Source organism: Emydura macquarii, unplaced genomic scaffold, assembly GCF_026122565.2.
Source record: "Emydura macquarii macquarii isolate MOO-44397 ecotype Brisbane River unplaced genomic scaffold, CSIRO-AGI_Emac_v2 contig_2768, whole genome shotgun sequence".
NCBI classification, from domain to species: domain Eukaryota; kingdom Metazoa; phylum Chordata; order Testudines; family Chelidae; genus Emydura; species Emydura macquarii.
In genome coordinates, this window is record NW_027132905.1 from 17,967,762 (window position 1) to 17,988,344 (window position 20,583).

Here is a 20,583-nt window from a genome sequence, read left to right on the forward strand (position 1 = left end):
CAACTTTTTGGTTTCACAAAACATTTCGAGTTTTCAAAATGTGTTTTTGTTCTGCATTGGAACAAAGCTTTCATGAAGCAAGACTCTCTCCTGGTCGGTGGTTAAGCCTTTTGATGTGGGGAACCCATGTTCACACCCCTGCCCTACCTGATTTGGAGCAGTTATTTTCATCCCAGATCACTCCAAATGAAACAGCTCAAGGACTTCATCCTGGGTTTCCTATGCCCCAGACTGGTGCCCTAATCAATGGCACGTAGAGTCAGATGCTCTCTTTTCTTGGACCTACAAACGTTTTGTAGAAATTGATATGTTTACTCAAAACGTTTTGGTTTGCTAAAACAGTTTCCAACAGAAAAAAGTTTAATCAACAAAATTTTGACCAGCTCTAACAGTGCCAGTGTTGATAGGTGGTTTTGTGGTGCATCTAACAGGAACTGGGCAGAGACCTGTTTTGCCCAGCCTATGGAGTTGATGTTGGATGTGAATGACTTCCTGGCACTGCTCAATGGGTCTGGATTTTCAATACAAAGGTGCTTGTTTCTGATTTATCTGATGTTGTTTGCCACAGAATAATGTTCTTCACATCCCACTCCACAACAAACACCAACCAATGGAAGCCAGGCAGCCAGCAGACCTCTCCTGAGATTTAATCTGAAAAAAAAAAAACCTAGGTTTTTTTCAAATTATTAGGGGAGAAAACCCCCCCACACAAATAAACCAAGAATATGATTTTATTATTTTGCTGCATGTAAAGCCATTTATTTGTGTCTTGTCAATAATTTAATTCATTCAAATCTGTATCTAAAACAGAAGTGAAATGTGTAATTAATTTTAAACCATTAGATATGGTCCTGCCATCTGCACAAGCAGGAGGAGAATAGCTCAGACTGTATAACTCATGAAAATATGTGCTGGATTCAATGGAACACCACATAGCAGAAAAGATACAGCGCTAAATTAATCCTGATCTCTAATTAATATTTACTGGGGGAAGGAGAGGAGAGTACTGTAGTATATACTGTAACAGCCAGACATGTATAGGTCAGGTAATTACTTTTCTATTATAACGTTTCTGCAGTGAGACATAGGTCATCAGGTTTACTCATATAGGAACATGTCCCAATTTTAAAAAGCATTTCCATTCAGCCTCTGATTTTGTTCCGGGAAATAATTGTGGGTGCAAACAACTGGATGCTCATTTTATTAATTAAAATATTTAAGTGAAATGCAACTGCAAAACCTGAGTGCAAAATTAAAGCTCTTTAAAAAAAAAATATGGTTCCACGCATTCTCCTCACGCTTTAAGATCTTTGTGAAGTCAATTATTTCCACTAGCGTAACACAGTCCAAGACATCACCCTAATCTTTTCATTATATTCAATGAGTTAATGAGGATGATATATATGTTCTGTTTATAAGATATTTATTAATGTCCCTTACCACCTCTAGCAGATCCATTACTCCCTCTGTATTCCGATTTTTTTCCTCTCCTGTTTCAAAATGGCTCCCTGTTGCTTTCCAACCCCCCTACTTTGTCTGCTGTACTCTGTTATCTCAGAAATGTAAATCCTATTGTGCCTACGTTCTCATTCTCTCTCTCCTTTTGTGTTTGCAGAAATCACATGAATTTCATCTTTCATTTTCTCCAGGCCTTAAATTGGATAATAAGTGTAGCTGTAATTATTTCACAATAACCTACTCTCCCTCTCTAAAGACCTGATCCTGGCAATGACTTAATGCAGGCAGACGCCAATAGTGGTAGACGTTCGCTGTGGGAGTCATTGCAAGCTCTTGTAGCACAGAGTCCTGCTCCCATAGGGTCCTGTTGAATCCAATGCAGAGGAATAGTGTGTGCATGCACACTAGTGATTCCCAGTGCAGTATTGGAGCCTGAATGCATCTATGACAATGATTGAATAATGATTTTAACCAATTCACTTCTGAACCATTATAACAGCAGGGAGCCCATGGCATAACATGTATAATACAAGCTGATGGAAAAAAAAATACTACTGCTAATACAGCTGTCTAATCAACATGACCAATCCATATGTTCTAATTGCTAGGTAAAATATGTAAAAGAATGTAGTATCATTTAGAAAACCCAGGGTGTTTACAAGACACTAGGAACTGAGCTTGAAAAATAATAATACAGGAAAAAACCTACCCCACACTAATAACTAGATATCAGAGCTTTTTCAGTATACTTGAAAAACTGTCTTAGCATCTCCTTATATGTGGGATTTTGTACATTCATTCAGCATCAGCATTTCACTTTTTTCCTTAAGCGACTTCTATATTCTTACTAACCAATAATCATTTTGTCTGAACCTCATTCCCTGATAACAGGAACCCTTCAATCTCCATAGTATTAAACAAGGAAGCATGCTCAGGCGGCAAAATAGTCAGATTTAAGAAAGAAAAAATGTCATGTCAAACCCCTGATTTTAATTTACATTTGTATCCACTTCTTCCATTATTAAGAGCTCTGAATTACTGTAGTTGCATAATTAACAAATAGTCCCATTTAAGAATAGATTATTCAAAAGGCAGATGTGCAGTAATGTATCATGGCTGAGCACTCATGCTATGTCTTCAGTAATACACTCTTCTATTTAAGTTCCCTCAGGGGCATAGTAGCACATAAATTGTGGGAATAGACTGTAGAAATTTCACCAGTTCCCCCAAATGATTCAAAAATGGTTGTGTATGTAAGGGTGCATGTAGAGGTATGCAAAGAAATGTGTGTTTTGCTGCCTGTGCTACATTGTGTTTCTACACCAGTGAGGACACACGTCTCCTCCTTAGTCCTCAAAAATTAGAATTTAAAAGTCAGATCCTCAGCTGGAGTAAAGGAGCATCACTCCATTGACTTCAGTAGACCTATGCCAATTTACAGCAGCGGGCAGTCTCGTCCTGAAACAATATCCTACTGGTTCTCACTTGGAGACACCCACTTCCTTGTTAAACATCATAGGACAGTGGGCCTCTAATTGGACTCCTGGAGGTCTGCCGAGCTGCTTACCTCTCAATGCTGAAACACTGTCAGTCTTCAGGCAGTGAGATTTCTTACTATCTCTAGCTCAGCCCAAGCTTCTTTTGTGGTTTCCAGAAGTTTTTCTGATCAATCAAACTCCTCTATGTCCAGCATACGTGGGTTATTTCTTTGGTGTCAGTTCAACCATAACTTCTGCAGATGACCAAAGTTGGAGGAAGGTCAGAGCTAACAGGCAAATTGCTATCTTTCGTCTCTGAATTTGGCCTGTTCACACAATAGGAAGGCCTAGAATTGCAGCAGAAAACTGAGTCACCACGTACTGCTGTGAATGATCCATGCCACTGGGTACTAGCAAGACAGAGTCCAGAGCATCTGGCATGCCTGCTAACTGAAATTGTCAACATGGCCTTTGCAGAGACAAATCTACCTATAGCACACTGTTGTCTGGCCAGTACTGAAAATGCCATCACTCAGAACACTGGGCCTTTCCCATACCCCTCTCCTGTAAGCAGATCCATCACTCCCATTCCTGAGCAAGGCAAGTGGGAAGATTGCCAGGGTCACCTCTACCTTCACCTACACACTCCTCGATAAAGAAAAACTGGCTGAGGCTGATCCTGAGTGTGACTCTAATAACCCCTCAATGCCAGATAGCAAAGGGTTCCCGGTTCTGTAACAGCAACTCCTACCAGGTCTGACAAACGCACTTCACCTAACACACTGCTGTCATAGTATTTACCCAAAAAGGGTCTTGTGAGGCTAATGGAAGCTTATGTCACACTGATCCTCCTAATCATTGCGTGATAAATGTATGAGAGAGATTTAAGAAGTTGTGTGTACTGAAAATATGTTTAGAATCTGTATCCCAGGTGGGGTTGGCAAGCTGGTTTGGCCAGACAAATGGATGTGGAATCATCTGCATTAGTTCATATGTAAATCAAGCATTGTAAAGCCAAGACAAGGGAGGTCTCATTTACATGTGAAAGTCGACAGGAAAAATGGGGGAGAGGGAGACATCTTGGACCCAGCACCCCAGAAAGGAACCATAGGGAGTTGTCTTGACTTTGAGGGCAAAAACAATGGACTCTGGGGTATAAGAAGAAGGCTCTTTTGTCCTACACTGGAAGGGGTAGTTGGATAATGCAGATATACCCAGTCAACCTTGAATGAAACACTGCAAGAAAGAGCTTAGATAAGAAATTGCTTAGACAAAGTTAGCCTGTTAAAGTTAAATCTTAGTCTCTAGAATGCATATTATAACTTTGTTTTATTTGCAACCTGTTGTTCTTATTACCCTTGCTCACTAGCTCTTAAATCTTTACCTTTGTTAATAAACTGATATTTGTTTTCATTATAAATAGATTACTGTGCTGTGTTGTTATTATAGGAGCTGATATTCAGTTGAAACAAATCAGCTGGTGTGTGTATGCTATGCCCTTGAGAGTAGCAAACTTGGTAATTGCTGTATGTGTCCAGTGACAGGGGATGGATGCTTTCAGAGTGGCTCAGAGGTTGGGGTGCACCTATTATTAACCTGCAAGACAAAGTAGGGGCTGGCAGAGGCCAGAGGAGAGCTTTAATGGCTGAAGGGCTGGCAGTGCTAAGGAGCTGACATCCAGCTACCACATGAAAGACACCCTCATGCTGGAAGTGGAGGGAGGGAGGGAGGGTAATGAGGTGCTTCATAGTCCTGGGCACCCCAAGAAAGTGTCACACTTGGAAAGCCTGATGCAATGCTAACGAAGAGAGGGAAAATCAGTGAAGAACCTACCAGCCGTATAGCAACACCCTGCCTTTAGAAAGTCCATAGTCTGGGTGTTTACCTGGACTATTCACTGCTTCTGGATGCCTCAATAGCCATGACTGCCTCTTAGTGTTAGCTTCAGACTTAGTCACAGCGATCCATGGATTTCTTACATCCAGGTTAGTGGTTGTCATTGTGTATATCTAAGGGTGAAAGCAAGGCCCGTAAGAAGCTATAACTGGCTCAGAACCCAGCAGCCTGACTTTCCACTAGCACTGACCATCAAGAGCCCATTGCCCTCGGGCTCCACTCTGTACAGCTCCCTATTGAACATCGGGTCCAATTAAAGCTTTTGAACCTCATCCTCAAAGCCCTTCATGGGCCTGGCCCAAACTGTTTGGAAGATCCTGCAAGATCAAGGCCTCCCATGACAGCTACATTCCACTGGGACCACAAAACTGTCACTCTCAAGGGTGAAACTCATGTGTGAAGCTCTCAGCAAAATAATCACAAACATTGGCACCTTCAGAGCAAAATGCAAGGCTCACTCCTCCTTCAGCCTCCTCTTCACACATCAGCAGCACAAACCAGCCAACCAACCATCCGACGCCCCGTCTCCGCTGACAGGTGGAGAAAGATATACATATATCTTTATATGTACACTTCAGAATTTGAAGAAGTGCTCCTACGTCATGATGATGGGCACCATATAGGAAAGAAGGCAGTACAGAGAGAGATAAAATAGTCAGACAACTCCTAAAAAAGCAAACAAAAAACCTAGTCTCATGAACAACTATGGCACTATATAAATTAACCCATCATCATCTTCACTGTGACAGCGTGTACTGCCACCCTCTCCCAGGAGGAAAAGGAACATCTTTTGTATAAAGATATTCAATGCAGCCTGACATTTTATTTCACAGATGCAACCACTGAGCTACCATTAGTCTATTATGAATACTCCATTCAGGCAGACACAATTACAGCTCCCTAATCAAGGTGCCTTTGATCACTGCAACCCCTTTGCTTTTAATCCCACTGTGTTCCCAGCAACTGAGCTGTGGCTGTAAGACCTGTCTTTGAAGTTTTCTCCCTAACATACATGGTGTCTTCCTCTGCTGAGGAATGTTATTAACAAAGCTGGGTGTTCTGACAAGCAGTTTTGCTCAACATACTTTTGCTTGGCAAGTGCATAACCTTCCCCACTTGTGCAACAGCCATCTGCAGAAGTATCAAACAATGGGGGAGAGAGTTCTGTGCATCTCCAAAAGAGGAAGATTACCTTGTCCGTCCCAGTTTTGCATAATTCACATCAAACAAGGACTGATTTTAATCTGCTGTTTTCTTGTTCTTTTCCAAAGCACAGTGTTGCAAAGAAGATTAAGTTGTCATAATTACCAGCATCTTTTCTCCTAACACGCTCAGGAAAATTTTTATTTCTATGGTAAAGAAACTCTTTCAAATCAGATGTAAATAGAGGGAGGTGGAAGAGGGAGAGTGTCCACGTATAGAAACTAGAAGATGGCTTTAACACTTCTTTTTTTTTAAGATCGTCCATATGATGACTGACCCATAAAGGATGGTGTCCTGGGATTATGGGGTGAGAAGGAAGGAGCAAGGAGTTTAGATTACACTAATCTGCTTGGTTATCCACCAAGGGACTGTCCTGCCAACCCTTGTGTCTATTGTTTCCTGCACCCCTTTTGTAGACTGACAAGTGAAAAGTTCAGTAAACGGAAGCATTTGTCTAGCTTGGTGGGTGAGTTTACAGAGTCAGGGTGGAGAGCTGCCTGAAGCTAGTATTGACCATGCAATGAGTGGTCTCAAAAGTGGGGCAGAAGGAGGGAAGCACAGGAGGTGTGAGGAAGCGTCCTTGGACAGAGTTAGCCAAACTGCAGCCAGTGATTAAGATCCAAGTGAGGATAATCTCAAGGACTGGAAAAGCAAAACCATTCCTTTCAGCATCCGTCCAACAACTAATGATCCAAGGCAGCAGGAAGCAGGGCTCTTCAACAAATGCTATGAAACGGAAACTGCAACTGTGCCAGAGTGGAGGCTTGTCAACATTTTTGAATGGAGCAAGACATGTGCCCAGGAGTTATATGCTGCGCAAACACATGTTGGTGATTCTCTAAGCCTTAATTGCCCTCACTGTAGTTCTGAGTTCAGTAGACATTGTCCTAATTAAGTTCCATTTCCTTCAAGTGCTGAATAAACCCCATCCTTGCCTTGGCCATCTGTGAAAGGTTTGCAGTCCCTAATTAGCAAACGTTTTCTTGCTCAACCTCATCTATAGTTAAATTTGACCACTGCAGAGAATGGTGAAAACCTTCAATCTTTATTGCTCTAGAGGTTTCACAGGCACCAGCATCAAAAATCTCTTTTTTGGGCAAAAGAGTGTAGTATTCCTGCTGTAGCCACCCTCAGTGCTGGAGTCATCAGTGGTGATAGGGATGCAGAGGCATTTGACCTATTGGGTTAACACCACACCCTGAATATCTGTACACCTGCCATCTCACAGTGCACTGGTATTACTCCCAAAATGTCACCTCCAGAGGAGCTTGTATCCTGCCAGCTGCATGGAACGTTTACTGCGGAATCCTATAGGTATCTGGGAACAGCCAATTGCCTGCTGGGTGTTAAAGTATGAAGGTCTCCAGTCCGAAAGCATACAAAGCTATGGTGTTAAAAGTTACATCATCACATGTTTTCTCATGGGTCTGTGAGAGGGAAAGTTGTGTACTTTGGATCCAGATCTAAACTTGGGGACCTGGCATGTATGAACCTAGGGATTGCTTTGACCTATCTCTAGTTACAAAACAAATGCAGAAGATAGTAGTATAACCTAGTTTAACTGGCCTCAGGATAGTATAACCAGTGGTGACATGGTAATAAAAGAAGTGAGTAAACTAACCTAAACTAAACTCTATATTCCCCAAATGAGAAGTAGCTAAACTCCATTTACCGCCTTTACCCTCGACTATACTACTGAGTATAAAACCTCTATGCAGCAAGTATAAAAGACATATATGTAATATATGATGAAGACAGAGCATTTTTTCCTCTCTCTCTCTCTCTTATATACTTATAAATATTGTCACTCCAAAAACTTGCTAAACTCAGAGTTAAGGATGCGCAGGTGTCATATCCTGATAAAAACACTAAAAAGCAAGGCACTCCTAAGTTAAGACAACATTCACCTGCAATACAACACTCCAAATACTAGCCCGCTACCATCATGACACTCCAGCACAGTAACACCCTCTCTGTCACACTCATGGTCAATTCAGCAATCATGCAATGCATGTCAATGTACTGAAAATCACACCATTTTTCAAAATGAAAGCTTAGAGCATCCATTCAACGACACCAATAGATTCAATGATGAAGATATTTGGTAACCATTAGAAGGATGTGGAAGTGGTATAATCAATAGTGTCGATACATCAATAAATTAGCAAATATCATAAATCAGAAATGTATTTAGTAGACATAGCCAAGAAAAAGTTACCTCTGAGAAAACAAAAATTCAGAGGGACCATTTTAAAACAATTATGGCTCAAACTAATTAGCAGATTTTCAAATTATCTGGAAATTCTCATAAAATTAATTCTGTATTTTAAGTTCTTCTTGTTCTGTACATTTGGGGAAAATATACTGTTTTATTCATATATTATGAAGAGGTTTTGCTGCTTAAATCCCTGCTTTAAGGACAAATCTTAATCCAATCTTAACTATAGAGATACTACATTATCTCCATTATATGAACACACACACACATCCACACATTTGTGTATTAAATAATACTTTTGTTTTCAAAAGTAGGTAGTAATTTTGAATGTCTTTGATTTTGGGTACCTTTTGGAGACACCTCGTTCAGTAGGTTAAAAAATGAAAAAATATTGGAGAAAAAAAAAGAAAAAGCTTTCCAATTTTAAAAAAGACCAGTTTTATTGAAGAAAATTAATGAAAAAATTCAGCCAGTTCTACTCAGATTACCCTGATTTTCAGAAACCGCTGAGCATCTACCTTTGATAATTGGGCCTTTTTTTCCTCAAGTTCAGCACTCAAAAATTAATTCTTTGTGATCAGTTTATTTAGCCCTGTGATCAACAAGAATGAGCAGTGTATTTGCAGATATTCTACATATTAACCTTTCCTCTGAACAATTCAGAACAAATATGTGTTCAGTATCTTTTCCGTAAGCAAGAAACTTTCATTTATATATATAAAATGCAAAGCTGAGGTTTTTGGCAAGAATATTTTTACCAGAAACTGGTACTGAGGCAGAGAGGCAGATTTCAGAGGAAACTGTGGTCAGAAAGAGTTGTTTAAACAAATGCATCTGCCTGAAGGTATTTGGTGAAAGTTTGTGGCTGAAGATGCCTTCATTTTTCCTTGCCCCCCCCTCTGATGCATTCTCTTTTTATGGTTTCCAGCTCGAGTGAGGGGTTTGGCGTGGCAGAGAAGATCGCGCTGCTCACCTTTATCTCGGCGGTTATACTCATGGCCATCCTGGGGAACTTGCTGGTGATGGTGGCTGTATGCAGAGACAGGCAGCTCAGGTGAGCCAGCATGCAAGCCCACTCAGTCCCCTCCTTTAGGAGGAATTTTACAAGGATGGAGCCCTGTAACTTGCAAGGGAAAGGGGAAAAAAACCCAAAAAACCCCAAATGCAGACAGCTAAGAACATAAAATATTGTGATAAAGAACAATCTCTCCTTTCTTCTCCTTACAGCAGTGTCAAACTCTGCTATTGTTCTCAATATGTCTGGACTCAGATTTATACTGCAGAAGTGTGATCATTTTATTATCCAATCACTATATTTTTAGCACTGCAACCGTCAAAAACAGATAAATCACTTGGAGAGAGCCTCACAGGGGAACTGTAGAGAAGCATTACAGCTCCTTCCCTTTCCTATTCCAGTTCCTTTTTAACAAAACATGTCAAATATACAGCAAGCAGAAGCCTTGTCTGTCACAATTAGCACATTACCTGGACACAGCCTGGCAGACAGTGTTCCCAATGACAGTCAGAAGGTCAGAGACAAGGCGCCTACCTTACAGGGTTCAGTGCTGACCCTTGAATTTGTCAGACAGGCAGAATGTGAAATCTCAACAAGCTCAACTGATCAAAATCGTGTCAGGCTATTCAAATGATTCTTTGGGATTATTTGTTTATTTAAATGTGTGCTTTAGTAGCAGAAAAGTGACTCTAAAATTTGAATCTCAGTTTCTATGTGGATTTTTCTCAGTGAGTTCTGGAAGGATTTCCTTCATTTACAAGTTAAAACAAGATTTTTTCTAACTGTCCACACACAGCAAGTTCATAACGTAGTGCCTCAGTTCAGCAAGGTATCCCGGCAGGTTCCTAACTTTCAGCATGTCAGCTGTTCTAGGACTGTTCAAGTTCTTAAAGTACCTTGCTGAATCAGGGCTCCAGTATCTGATCAACCAAGCTGCAGTTGGTTTTACTTCCTGCTTTCTATACAGTCTCCGGCCATCACAATTCAATCCCCTGCAATTAGAATGTGATGTGCTGCATCATCCTCCTGGTGCACAAAGCAGAATAGAATCCAGATTGCTCTCTCTGCCATAGCTGTATTGCTTTGAAAGTACTGACAGCTAGAAAAACTAGGTACTTATGGAAAGTAATGCACCTGTATGTTGCTAGGCTCCAAATTAATTTGAGTTCAAAATGAGGAGGGACCCTTTAAATTATGAATTATTTCAAAGCCATGACTAAGTAGGAAATCAGAATAGTTATTTGGTTGGTCTTCAACGGTTGTGAAATATCACTGGCCACATAGGCAAGGGCTGGGGTTTTCAAAGGAGCCTAAAGAAGTTAGGCACCCAGCTCACAACAGGCAGTCTTAGATTTCTTTCAAAACCCCAGCCAAGGTGTGGCGTGCTTTCTCTAGTGATAGTTGATAGACTTTGGATTCTGCAAATGCGCCTCAATGCATGTGAATAAAAGCACTTCAGATCCACATTTCTCCCATCCAAAATCCCACCTGCCTCAACTCTGCTAACCTGCAGTACTGCCTGCTTCTCCAGTCCTGAGCTTCCACACCGCTCTGCCAATGAGTCTAATCATGACATGCAGCCATTAGCTTTTTCAACTGTCTTCACTAAAAGCTAAAAGAAAAATCCAAATGAAATAATGATTAACATGCAGGTAATAAAATTGGAGACCAAGTTTTATTAAACCCTATTAGTTCTCCTGTAGAACCGATTACCTAATAGTATACAATTTACCAACAGGACAAACAAGTCGTATGTGTGGACTTTGCCTGTGTGATAAAGCCTGCAGGTTACCTAGTCTAGTGAGACTCACACGTTCATTGGGCAGGGGCATGTTAAGCTGAGCATTTCCTCTACTAGAGTAAGTGCTGGGGGACTTGCTAATTAGCAGTTCACCACCTGACTGTCAGCTTCTGAGAACTCCTATCCTGATAGTGGCACGTCAGCTTTAATCAGGCTGTGTGCAGCACTGGAAATGCTGAGGAAAGTCATAGAATCACAGAATATTAGAGTTGGAAGGACCTCAGGAGGTCATCTAGTCCAACCCTCTGCTCAAAGCAGGACTAACCTCAGCTATATCATTCCAGCCAGGGCTTTGTCGAGCCTCAGCTTAAAAACCTCTAAAGATGGAGATTCCACCACCTCCCTAGGTAACCCATTCCAGTGCTTCACCACCCTCCTAGTGAAAAACTTTTTCCTAATGTCCAACCTAGACTTCCCCCACTGCAACTTGAGACCGTTGCTCCTTGTTCTGTCATCTGCCACCACCGAGAACAGCCTAGCCCCATCCTCCCTGGAACCCCCTTTCAGGTAGTTAAAGGCTGCTATCAAATCCCCCTCATTCTTCTCTTTTGCAGACTAAACAAGCCCAGTTCCCTCAGCCTCTCCTCATAAGTCTTGTGCTCCAGCCCCCTAATCATTTTTGTTGCCCTCCGTTGTACTCTCTCCAACTTGTCTACATCCTTTTTGTAGTGGGGGGCCCAAAACTGGACACGATACTCTAAATGCGGCCTTACCAATGCCAAATAGAGGGGAATAATCACTTCCCATGACCTGCTGGCAATGCTCCTCCTAATGCAGACCAATATGCTATTAACCTTCTTGACAACCAGGGCACACTGCTGACTCATATCCAGCTTTTTATCCACTGTTACTCCCAGGTCCTTTTCTGCAGAACTGCTGCCTAGCTCGTCGGTCCCCAGTCTATAGCTGTGCATGGGATTCTTCCTTCCTAAGTGGAGGACTCTGCACTTTTCTTTGTTGAACCTCATTAGATTTCTTTTGGCCCAATCCTCCAGTTTGTTTAGGTCCTTCTGTATCCTATCCCTACCTTCCAGGGTATCTACCACTCCCCCCAGCTTAGTGTTATCCGCAAACTTGCTGAGGGTGCAATCTACCCCATCTCCAGATCATTAATGAAGATGTTGAACAAAACCGGCCCCAGGACCGACCCCTGGGGCACTCCGCTTGTGACTGGTTTCCAGTTAGACATGGAGCCATTGATCACTACTCGTTGAGCCCTATGCTCTAGCCAGTTCTCTATCCATTTTATAGTCCATTCATCCAATCCATACTTCTTTAACTTGCTGATATGAATACTGCGAGAGACCGTATCAAAAGCTTTGCTAAAGTCAAGGTATATCACATCCACCGCCTTCCCTACATCCACAGAGCCAGTCACCTCATCATAGAAAGCAATCAGGTTGGTCAGGCATGACTTTCCCTTGGTGAATCCGTGTTGACTGTCCTGATCACCTTCCTCTCTTCCAAGTGCCTTAAAATGGATTCCTTAAGGACCTGCTCCATGATTTTTCCAGGGATTGAAGTGAGGCTGACCGGTCTGTAGTTCCCTGGATCCTCTTTCCTCCCTTTTTTGAAGATAGGCACTATATTTGCTTTTTCCAGTCCTCAGGGACCTCCCCCTGTTGCCACGAGCTTTCAAAGATAATAGCCTATGGCTCTGAAATCACCTCAGCCAACTCCCTCAGCACCCTCGGGTGCATTGCATCCAGCCCCATGGACTTGTGTATGTCCAATCCTTCTAAATAGTCTTGGACCTGTTCCTTCAGCACTGTGGGATGTTTGCCTCCTTCCCATTCTGTGCCACCCAGTGAAGCAGTCTGGGAGCTGATCTTGTTTGAATATTTCACAAAAGAAGTCTCCTTCTCAGTCCTCCCCCAGCTTCTCCTTGGGCATTTTCTCTCCTTCCACCTGTCCTGCATGCCTTGGAGGAGATATTCAAGGACAGTGCTGTCACCAGCTCATTTCCTGAATGCCCAGACCTTCAACATTATCACTACAGAAGCTCCCATCGGGAAATGCTCGCCCATCTCCTGGAGGCCCAGGCCTTTTATGCTGTTACCGTAGTGCCTCTGTCTCCTACTTTGGCTGCCATCTTCAAATGGAACAGGGTTTCCTCAGAAGCAAAATGACTTTTCTTCTTCATAAATTGAAACTCTTTGCAGGTTGCTAGAGCCCGCTTTCCTTAGGGAATAACAGGATGGGAAGGAGAAGAGGGTGTGTCTAAGAGTACAACTATCTTGAAATCAAAGGTGAGACTGCAGCAGTTACAGTCATATCTGAGCTAGCTTTCATCTAGCTAGCTCAAATAATAAGAGTAGTGAAGCCATAGCAGCATGGGTTAACGGCTCAAGTACATACCTAGGGCCCTGGGTGAGCTTGTACAGTGCTGCTGGGGCTTCACTGTTATTGCTACTCACACGAGCTAGATTTAAGCTAGGCCAGATATGTCTATATGTCCTGCACTCACACCTCTGACTGAAGGGTAGCTATGCCCTAATACATCCTGGTAGCTTCAGAAGGCAGAAGATGGGTCTTCACTCTTTGTGAGTGCTTGAGAAGTGGATGGTTTGAAGGGGACACACCCGGCTTGATACTTTTCTTAACGTCTGTGGTAAGACTAGTGGGCTAAAGAGGGAAACCAAACAGAGAGGGGGCTGCAGAGCACAAGGAGAACCATAGAAAATGTTGGTACTTTCTCAACTTTTATTAACAGCCACTAAAAATGCACTCAACTTGAGAGTCCATCTGTGTGTGCACTGTGCTGCATTCTGCACACACAGAATGGAAAGGGGTGCATGCAACATGCTGATTTGGTCACATAAACAGGTATGTGCATGTTCAGTTGCAACTCTTGAGTACACAGGTAGAAACACCCATGCAGTTATGCGGGGAATCTGGTGAACTGTTGCCCCCAAACCAGGAAAGTAATTACGGACAGCCATTTAAAATAGTTTAGAGGACCATTTAGTGAACAGTTGGGTCTGTCCACACACAAGATGTACTGCTTTGAGAATGTCCCACTGAGTTTTTTTAATATATGTCTTGTAGGAAAATCAAGACGAATTATTTCATTGTCTCACTTGCCTTTGCGGACCTGCTGGTGTCAGTGGTGGTGATGCCCTTTGGAGCCATTGAGCTGGTTCAGGATAACTGGATTTTTGGAGAGATGTTCTGCCTGGTCCGAACATCTCTAGATGTCCTGCTCACCACAGCGTCAATCCTTCACTTGTGCTGTATCTCACTAGACAGGTATGAGCAGAAAGACACATACAGGTACATGTTCTCGCCATCCATTTCTTTTGTCATGATGCACACCATTGGGTCTTAAAAGAAAGTACCAAGGTTCTTTCTCAGCTCAGAGGCATGTATGAATACATTATATAACATACAGCACAGCAATAAACATCTTATTGTAGCAGCTAATGGAGAGAGCACATTCAAGCTTACTCAATGTAACAAAGGTTGGAAAAAGGTGTTATTCATATTGATAGGATGATTGAACTTATCATCGCTGGTGTAAATCGCTGTAGTTCTGTTGACTTCAGGACTGAGGATCTGACTCTGTATTTTGCAAGAACTATGTTCTCAGTTTCTTAAAAAAGAGAGTTTTAAAACATGTATTACAGAAGAGACTGACATCAATCACAAAGGAATATTCCTCCTTGGTGCAGCATTGTTCAGTTTTAGTAAGGAGTTGTCTTCTTTTGAAATATCAGGTATTTATTGGTCACTGCTGGAAGCTGAATGCCAGACTTGATTAGCAATTGGTCATATTCCTTCTGATGAATCTTATGTTCCCAGGACAGATACACCAAATTACTATCTGGCTTTATATTCACAGTGCTGTCTCCTTGACATATGTTTAAAGTGCATTCGGTACTGCTATTTATATTATTAGCAGCTGTATAAGCAGATGAAAATTATATTCATGCATGGTATGTTTTGACATAATTTCCTAGATTGTAGAAAAAAATAAACAGCAGCACATGATGTTTATAATGCCTGTGATTGCAAGGCATCCTTGGTCATTTTTAAACTTCACTTGTGGGGATGGCTAATAAATATAGCTGGTTTATATCCCCCTCCCCCACAAAAAGAGGCAATTATTTTTTGTAGGAGATTTTGAAACATTTTTGTTTTTTGAAAATTTCCTGCAAAGAAATTAGATTTTTCTACAAAAAAAAAAAACAACTCCTCCCCCCCACTTCAAAACCCAAAACTTTTTATCGCTGTAAACCATTTTTTTCCCCAAAAAATATGTTTGGAGTTTTGACTTCCAGTTTTTCATTGAAAAACCAGAATTTTTTTACCTGAATTAAAAATGTTCTATAAAAATTTTCATTGTGATTTGAAAAGCCATTTTTCATCAAAAAAATTTTTTGAGGTTTTTTTTTTTTTTTTGGACCACATGTACTAATAATGGTTAAGTTTTGCATTCTTGAGTCTGAGGAGGAGAGAGGAAATGTTCTGATTTTAATGACAGCTAATATTTAATGGCAGCTAATTGTGTGGACAGCTAATATTTATATACTCTTTCATCCAAAGATTCCAAAGCAATTTACAGATTTTGCAAAATATTTAATATGTTGAATTCACCACTAAAATTCAGCTTTCCCTTGAGGTGGGACACAGCAGCTATTTAATAATGCACAACACTCTGCAAGAGTTCAGAGTGGCGAGTGAAGAATAAATAGTGTATCTGAATGAATGAAAGAGGGTATTTTGGTAGCCAAGCCATATTTCCTATCTTGAAACGTGACCTGGAATTCAAGATAGCTGGCCTGTGAAAATGAAGCATTAAATCTGAGGGTGCCGCCTGAGATTTTCATTACCTCAGGAAATTTACAGACTTCCATTTTTAACTGATTATCAATCAAGCAGACGTTAGGCACTGAGTTGTGAAAATTGAAATTCATGATGAACATTTGCCAAGCTAGCAAGCTAAATCCTCTAGCCTTTAATTAAACTCAGTGGGTCATACAGACATGAGAACACAACTGAAAAAAAGCTCTGTGACAAACACAGTGAAAAGGGATCTCTCCCCATGGTGGGTTTCTTGCCTCTCTTTGAGGAGGTAGGCCTTGACCCTTTAGTGTAGACTCCAGACTCTTGTGTCTACTCCACACGTATTTGAATGCTGCTTTCCACTTTCTTTCTAAGCCTGTCTAACGTCCCATGACATTCTGTGTCTTCTAAGGGCTGCCTCCTTCCAGCAAGGACGGTGCTGAAATTCTTAGAGCAACAAGTAGAGTTTTGTTTCCCATGAACAGCATTAGAGCAGCTGTATTTGAGTCACTGTTGGATCAGTTACTGTCAAGATGTGTAGCTTGAGTCTAATGTTTTGGTGATACAAACCTTGCAATCATCGCAGTTTTATATGGAAAGCAGTTTTTGTAAACAAACCTGAAGCTCTCTATATGTAGCCTGCCCAATAAAACAAGGGCTGCTAAAGTATACACCATGACCGTGCACCAGATTAAAGGGCATTTACAACCAAGTGTTGAGGACTCACTTATTCCTAAGGACTTGGGCCTATGAAAAAAACAGAGCAAGTTTGGTTCAAGGAATAATAGAGGAAAGCAGTTTGTAAATCATGTGAATTAAGTGAAGGGTAATATCAGAGTTAACAGCCTGAGAGCAAAGAGGAGTCGAAAAGGGACAATTGGAAGGTAGCAATGACAATGAGCCCTCGTGTTCTCAAAGCTTCCCATATTAGGAGCCATTTGTGAAGACTGAGAGCCTCTGATGGGCCCTGTGACACTTCCGTGCCTAGGGTAGCCACCTGATAATGCCAAGGTCAGGGCAGGCTGCAAAAGGAGAGCAGATTCACCTAACATTGGTGTTTGACGTTGAAGCCAGACTTCCCAACCAGCCACAAACTGTGCTTCTGATTCCTCACACTGGTTATCAAGAAGCTAAAACAAAATACACACAGCCCCTTTTACTGCATTTCAGTCTCTGGCTCCCAATCAACCACTAAGCCCAGTAAAGAGACCAGTTATTTAAACTCTATGCTCTTTACCCAAAAAGGTTCCTCCTGACCCCAAAGGGTCAGCCACAGTACCAGATCAATATAAGTTTGGATCTTACCCAGAATACCACGCTGCCAGCCAATCCTTTAGTAACTAAAACTACAGGTTTATTATAAAAAGCAGGAAACAAACAATAAGAGAAATGTTAAAGGATTAAAGCAATCAGAAACATACAAATAATTTGAAAGTCCATATACATCAGGTTTCTAGAAGAATTGTGGAGTTTGCAGGCTTGTATAGTCCTTCTGGTGCACATCCAGTACCTGGATGGGTCTCAGTCCTTTGTTTCAGCTTCAGTTGCAGATGACTTGATCCAGAGGTAGATAGGTGGCTGAAGCTGAACAGGAGTGAAGACAAAATGGATTCAGAGGCTTTTGCCTTATATATCCTCTGGCCCGTGCCATGCTGAGTCCAGAGTCACATGGGCAAGTCCTGGTGACTTATCAGGTATATCCCTGGCTTCTCCCCCTGGGCTTCTTGCACCTGGGAATGTCTTAATGGGCCATTAAGCAGACTATTGTTCTGCAGCCATCCTGTCTGAGGCGTTACCCAGACAGCACAATTTGAAATACTGATATATCAAACATATCCATAACTTCCATTACACATATAACACATGAACATAAACATCATCATCTTACTTAGTACATTATAGCCTTTCTAACAGTACCTGACATGGCATATCTCACATGAATTATTATAATTTTGACATACTGATGTCAAATAATATACTAAATGCACCCTTCCCCTCCCATCAAGCCAGCGTGACACCCTCAATGCAAGACTGGTGTAGAAGGGAGTAATCAGAGCTCCTGAATACACCTCAAGGGCCCCCATTATCTAGCCAGCGTGACAGGCCCCTTCTCTCCTCATCCCCGTCTTACAACTTGTCTGTGGCAACTGCAGCCCTTGCTCACATAATGAAAAATAACACAAATTGTGTATCACATAGTACTGGGGTTTGGAGCAACACAGACAGAAATGGGAGTTCAATGGTACCATCTTGTGAGGCACTGATCTGAGGCTTATCATTAAAGATAGTACTAGAATTTTTCCAAACACAAGGCTGAAGCAGAAGCACTGAAACCACGTAAAAGTGATGGGTATCACTAATCTGGCAGTAGATGTAGGAGGATTCTGTTGCAGCATAATAATGCAGTGCCTTTATTGCATATTGCAGAACGTGTCTCTGTGTGTTTATATACGATGCTATTGTTATGTGTATTATGGTAATATCTAGAGGCCGTAGGATCAGGTCTCCATTCTGCCAGCTATGTACAAAAAAGTATAAAAGGCAAGCCCTGCCATAGGGCTCTCTCAGTGTCTTGATTAGTGACCAGATGCAACAAATGAAAGAAACAGACTAATGGATGGGGTGGGAGGTGGGTGAGGAGAGGGTAATGGTAAAATGAGTTGCTTTCTCATTGTAAATCCATAGTCTTAGCTCTCCGCCAGCCAAGCACTGCTGGGATTCTAGTGAATTCAATATCCTGAGGCCTATGAAGCAGGACTGTACTTTATTTTTATACAGTGTCTAGCTCATTCAAATACATATGCGTTGGGAATGTCCGCTTGCGTATGCATTCTGGAATGAAGTACTTCAAATAACTATCATGAGCTTAATCCATGAACTCTCTTGAATAGTAACATTCTTCCAGTAAGAAAATTAAATGTACCTATTCGCAAACCAGGGTAATTTTTGCTGAGAGCTACTTTAACAGGTTAAGGATTGAAAAATGGAAAAACATCTAAAGATTTAGGGTGCAACTGTGAGAGACAGAAATGCTTAGCATTGACCTAGCTTCATTCTCATTGACTTCAGTGGGAATAGAGGTAAGCCAGAGCTCACTTCTTCTGAAAACACGACCCTTAAATACTGTGGAAAGGTGCGTCATGAGCATGAGTGAACGATCAGACTGATGGCCTCATCTTGCAAAGTAAAGAGATCTGTCGACTTCAGTGAGATGTGAGGGTACTCATCAGTCCACATATTAGGGTCCTCTGAGACAGGATCTTTCCATTTAAATGAGCAGCAGGATGAACTGAAGGAAATAGGCTTGTGCTTCCATGATGCAGTTATTATCCTGGTTTTGCAAATTTACTGTGGTTTTCAACCCATAACTTATATAGAATATTCTTCTTATTGTTTTTGAATTTAAAACAAATTCTGATAGAAAAAAGATAGGTATACTCCCTGGTTAAAGAGCCAAAGTCACCTATACCAGTTGCAGTGCTGACTGACAGAAATAAACCATTTTTGGGACCTTAGGATTTGCAAATTCCAATGGTTGGATGCCACCCTAAGTGGATGGGCCACAGTAAAATCATTAGAAAGGCTTATAACCTGCTCATGAACTCACTGACAATTATAAACTGTTATAAACAGCAGAGCCCCAGGAGAAATGCCATAATATGCATTCACTAGGAAATATTAGACTAAACAGCAGACTAATTGTTTGATAAGACCCAGAAGGCACTCAGAAACTAAATGAATTATGAGTGTGCTGAAATTCTGTCCATGTTCAAGATTTAGGACATAGAGATGCAATGATTGAAACAGAAGATCAGAGCTCTTCTTTCTTTTTGGTGTTGTCAGGCTTATCATTGCCAGATGTTGCCAGATATTTCTGGGCATGTACTCTCCTTCTTTTGCTCTCCATACACATGCTGCTCTGTGTATGATATGTGAAGGGCTTTGCTCTGAATCAGAGGGAGGTGAGGAGAAATAAGCTGTCTAGGTTAGCGGCTGAATACAGTCTGACACTGATAATTATCACAGCATTTATCTGCCGCTCAATACCTTCATGCAGAGAGAATATTATTTTTATAGTACAAATCCTGTGTCTGCTCAGAATCCAGGTATTTCTCTGGCATTGTAATTTTCTTGATTCTCTTTTTGAAATGACTTTAAATGACTGCTACAAAAGTGACTACTACAGGCAATACCATGACCAGTGCACTAGCAAGAACAGCCCTATGAGATGCTTTTCCTCTCCAGTCACTTGATTTGCCACAGGATAATGAGAAGATTTTCCCTGTCTATTCTCTTAGGGCTGGTTCACACTGACCGTGAGATTTGGCGGCAGTCGATGGGAGTTACACAAACTACACAGAGTAGTTTGTGTAACTGATGTCAACTGCGCAGCTTCCCTTCTGCGCGCTGTTCATGCTGCGCTGAGCCTGTTCCCATCGGCTCAGCGCTACGCTACTTGGGGGGTGGACTTACTCAGTCGACTTTCTGATCGATTGAGCGGGTCTCACTGACCGCTCAATCGATCCTGAAAGATCGATCTGGCGGTGGCGATTTTGCCGCTGTCAGTGTAAACATAGCCCCCGTCTCTGCATGACATATGTCCTTCCTCCTCTTAGATCTCATTATGGAATTTCACCTGGAATGTTATCTGGTCTGACTATGGGTAAAATCCTGACCTCATTGAAATCAATAAGAATTTTGCCATTGACATCAAAGGGTCCAAGGTTCC

The 20,583-nt window shown here is 41.6% G+C and overlaps 1 protein-coding gene across 1 annotated transcript in view; it reads left to right on the top strand.

Moving 5' to 3' along the window:
* Nucleotides 1-20,583, top strand: part of HTR4 (5-hydroxytryptamine receptor 4) — a 203,494-nt gene that overhangs the window by 85,903 nt on the left and 97,008 nt on the right. The window contains exons 3-4 of the mRNA XM_067566509.1: nt 9,182-9,307; nt 14,118-14,318. Of these exons, the coding sequence (XP_067422610.1) occupies nt 9,182-9,307; nt 14,118-14,318 (327 nt within the window). The remainder of the gene's footprint in view (nt 1-9,181; nt 9,308-14,117; nt 14,319-20,583) is intronic.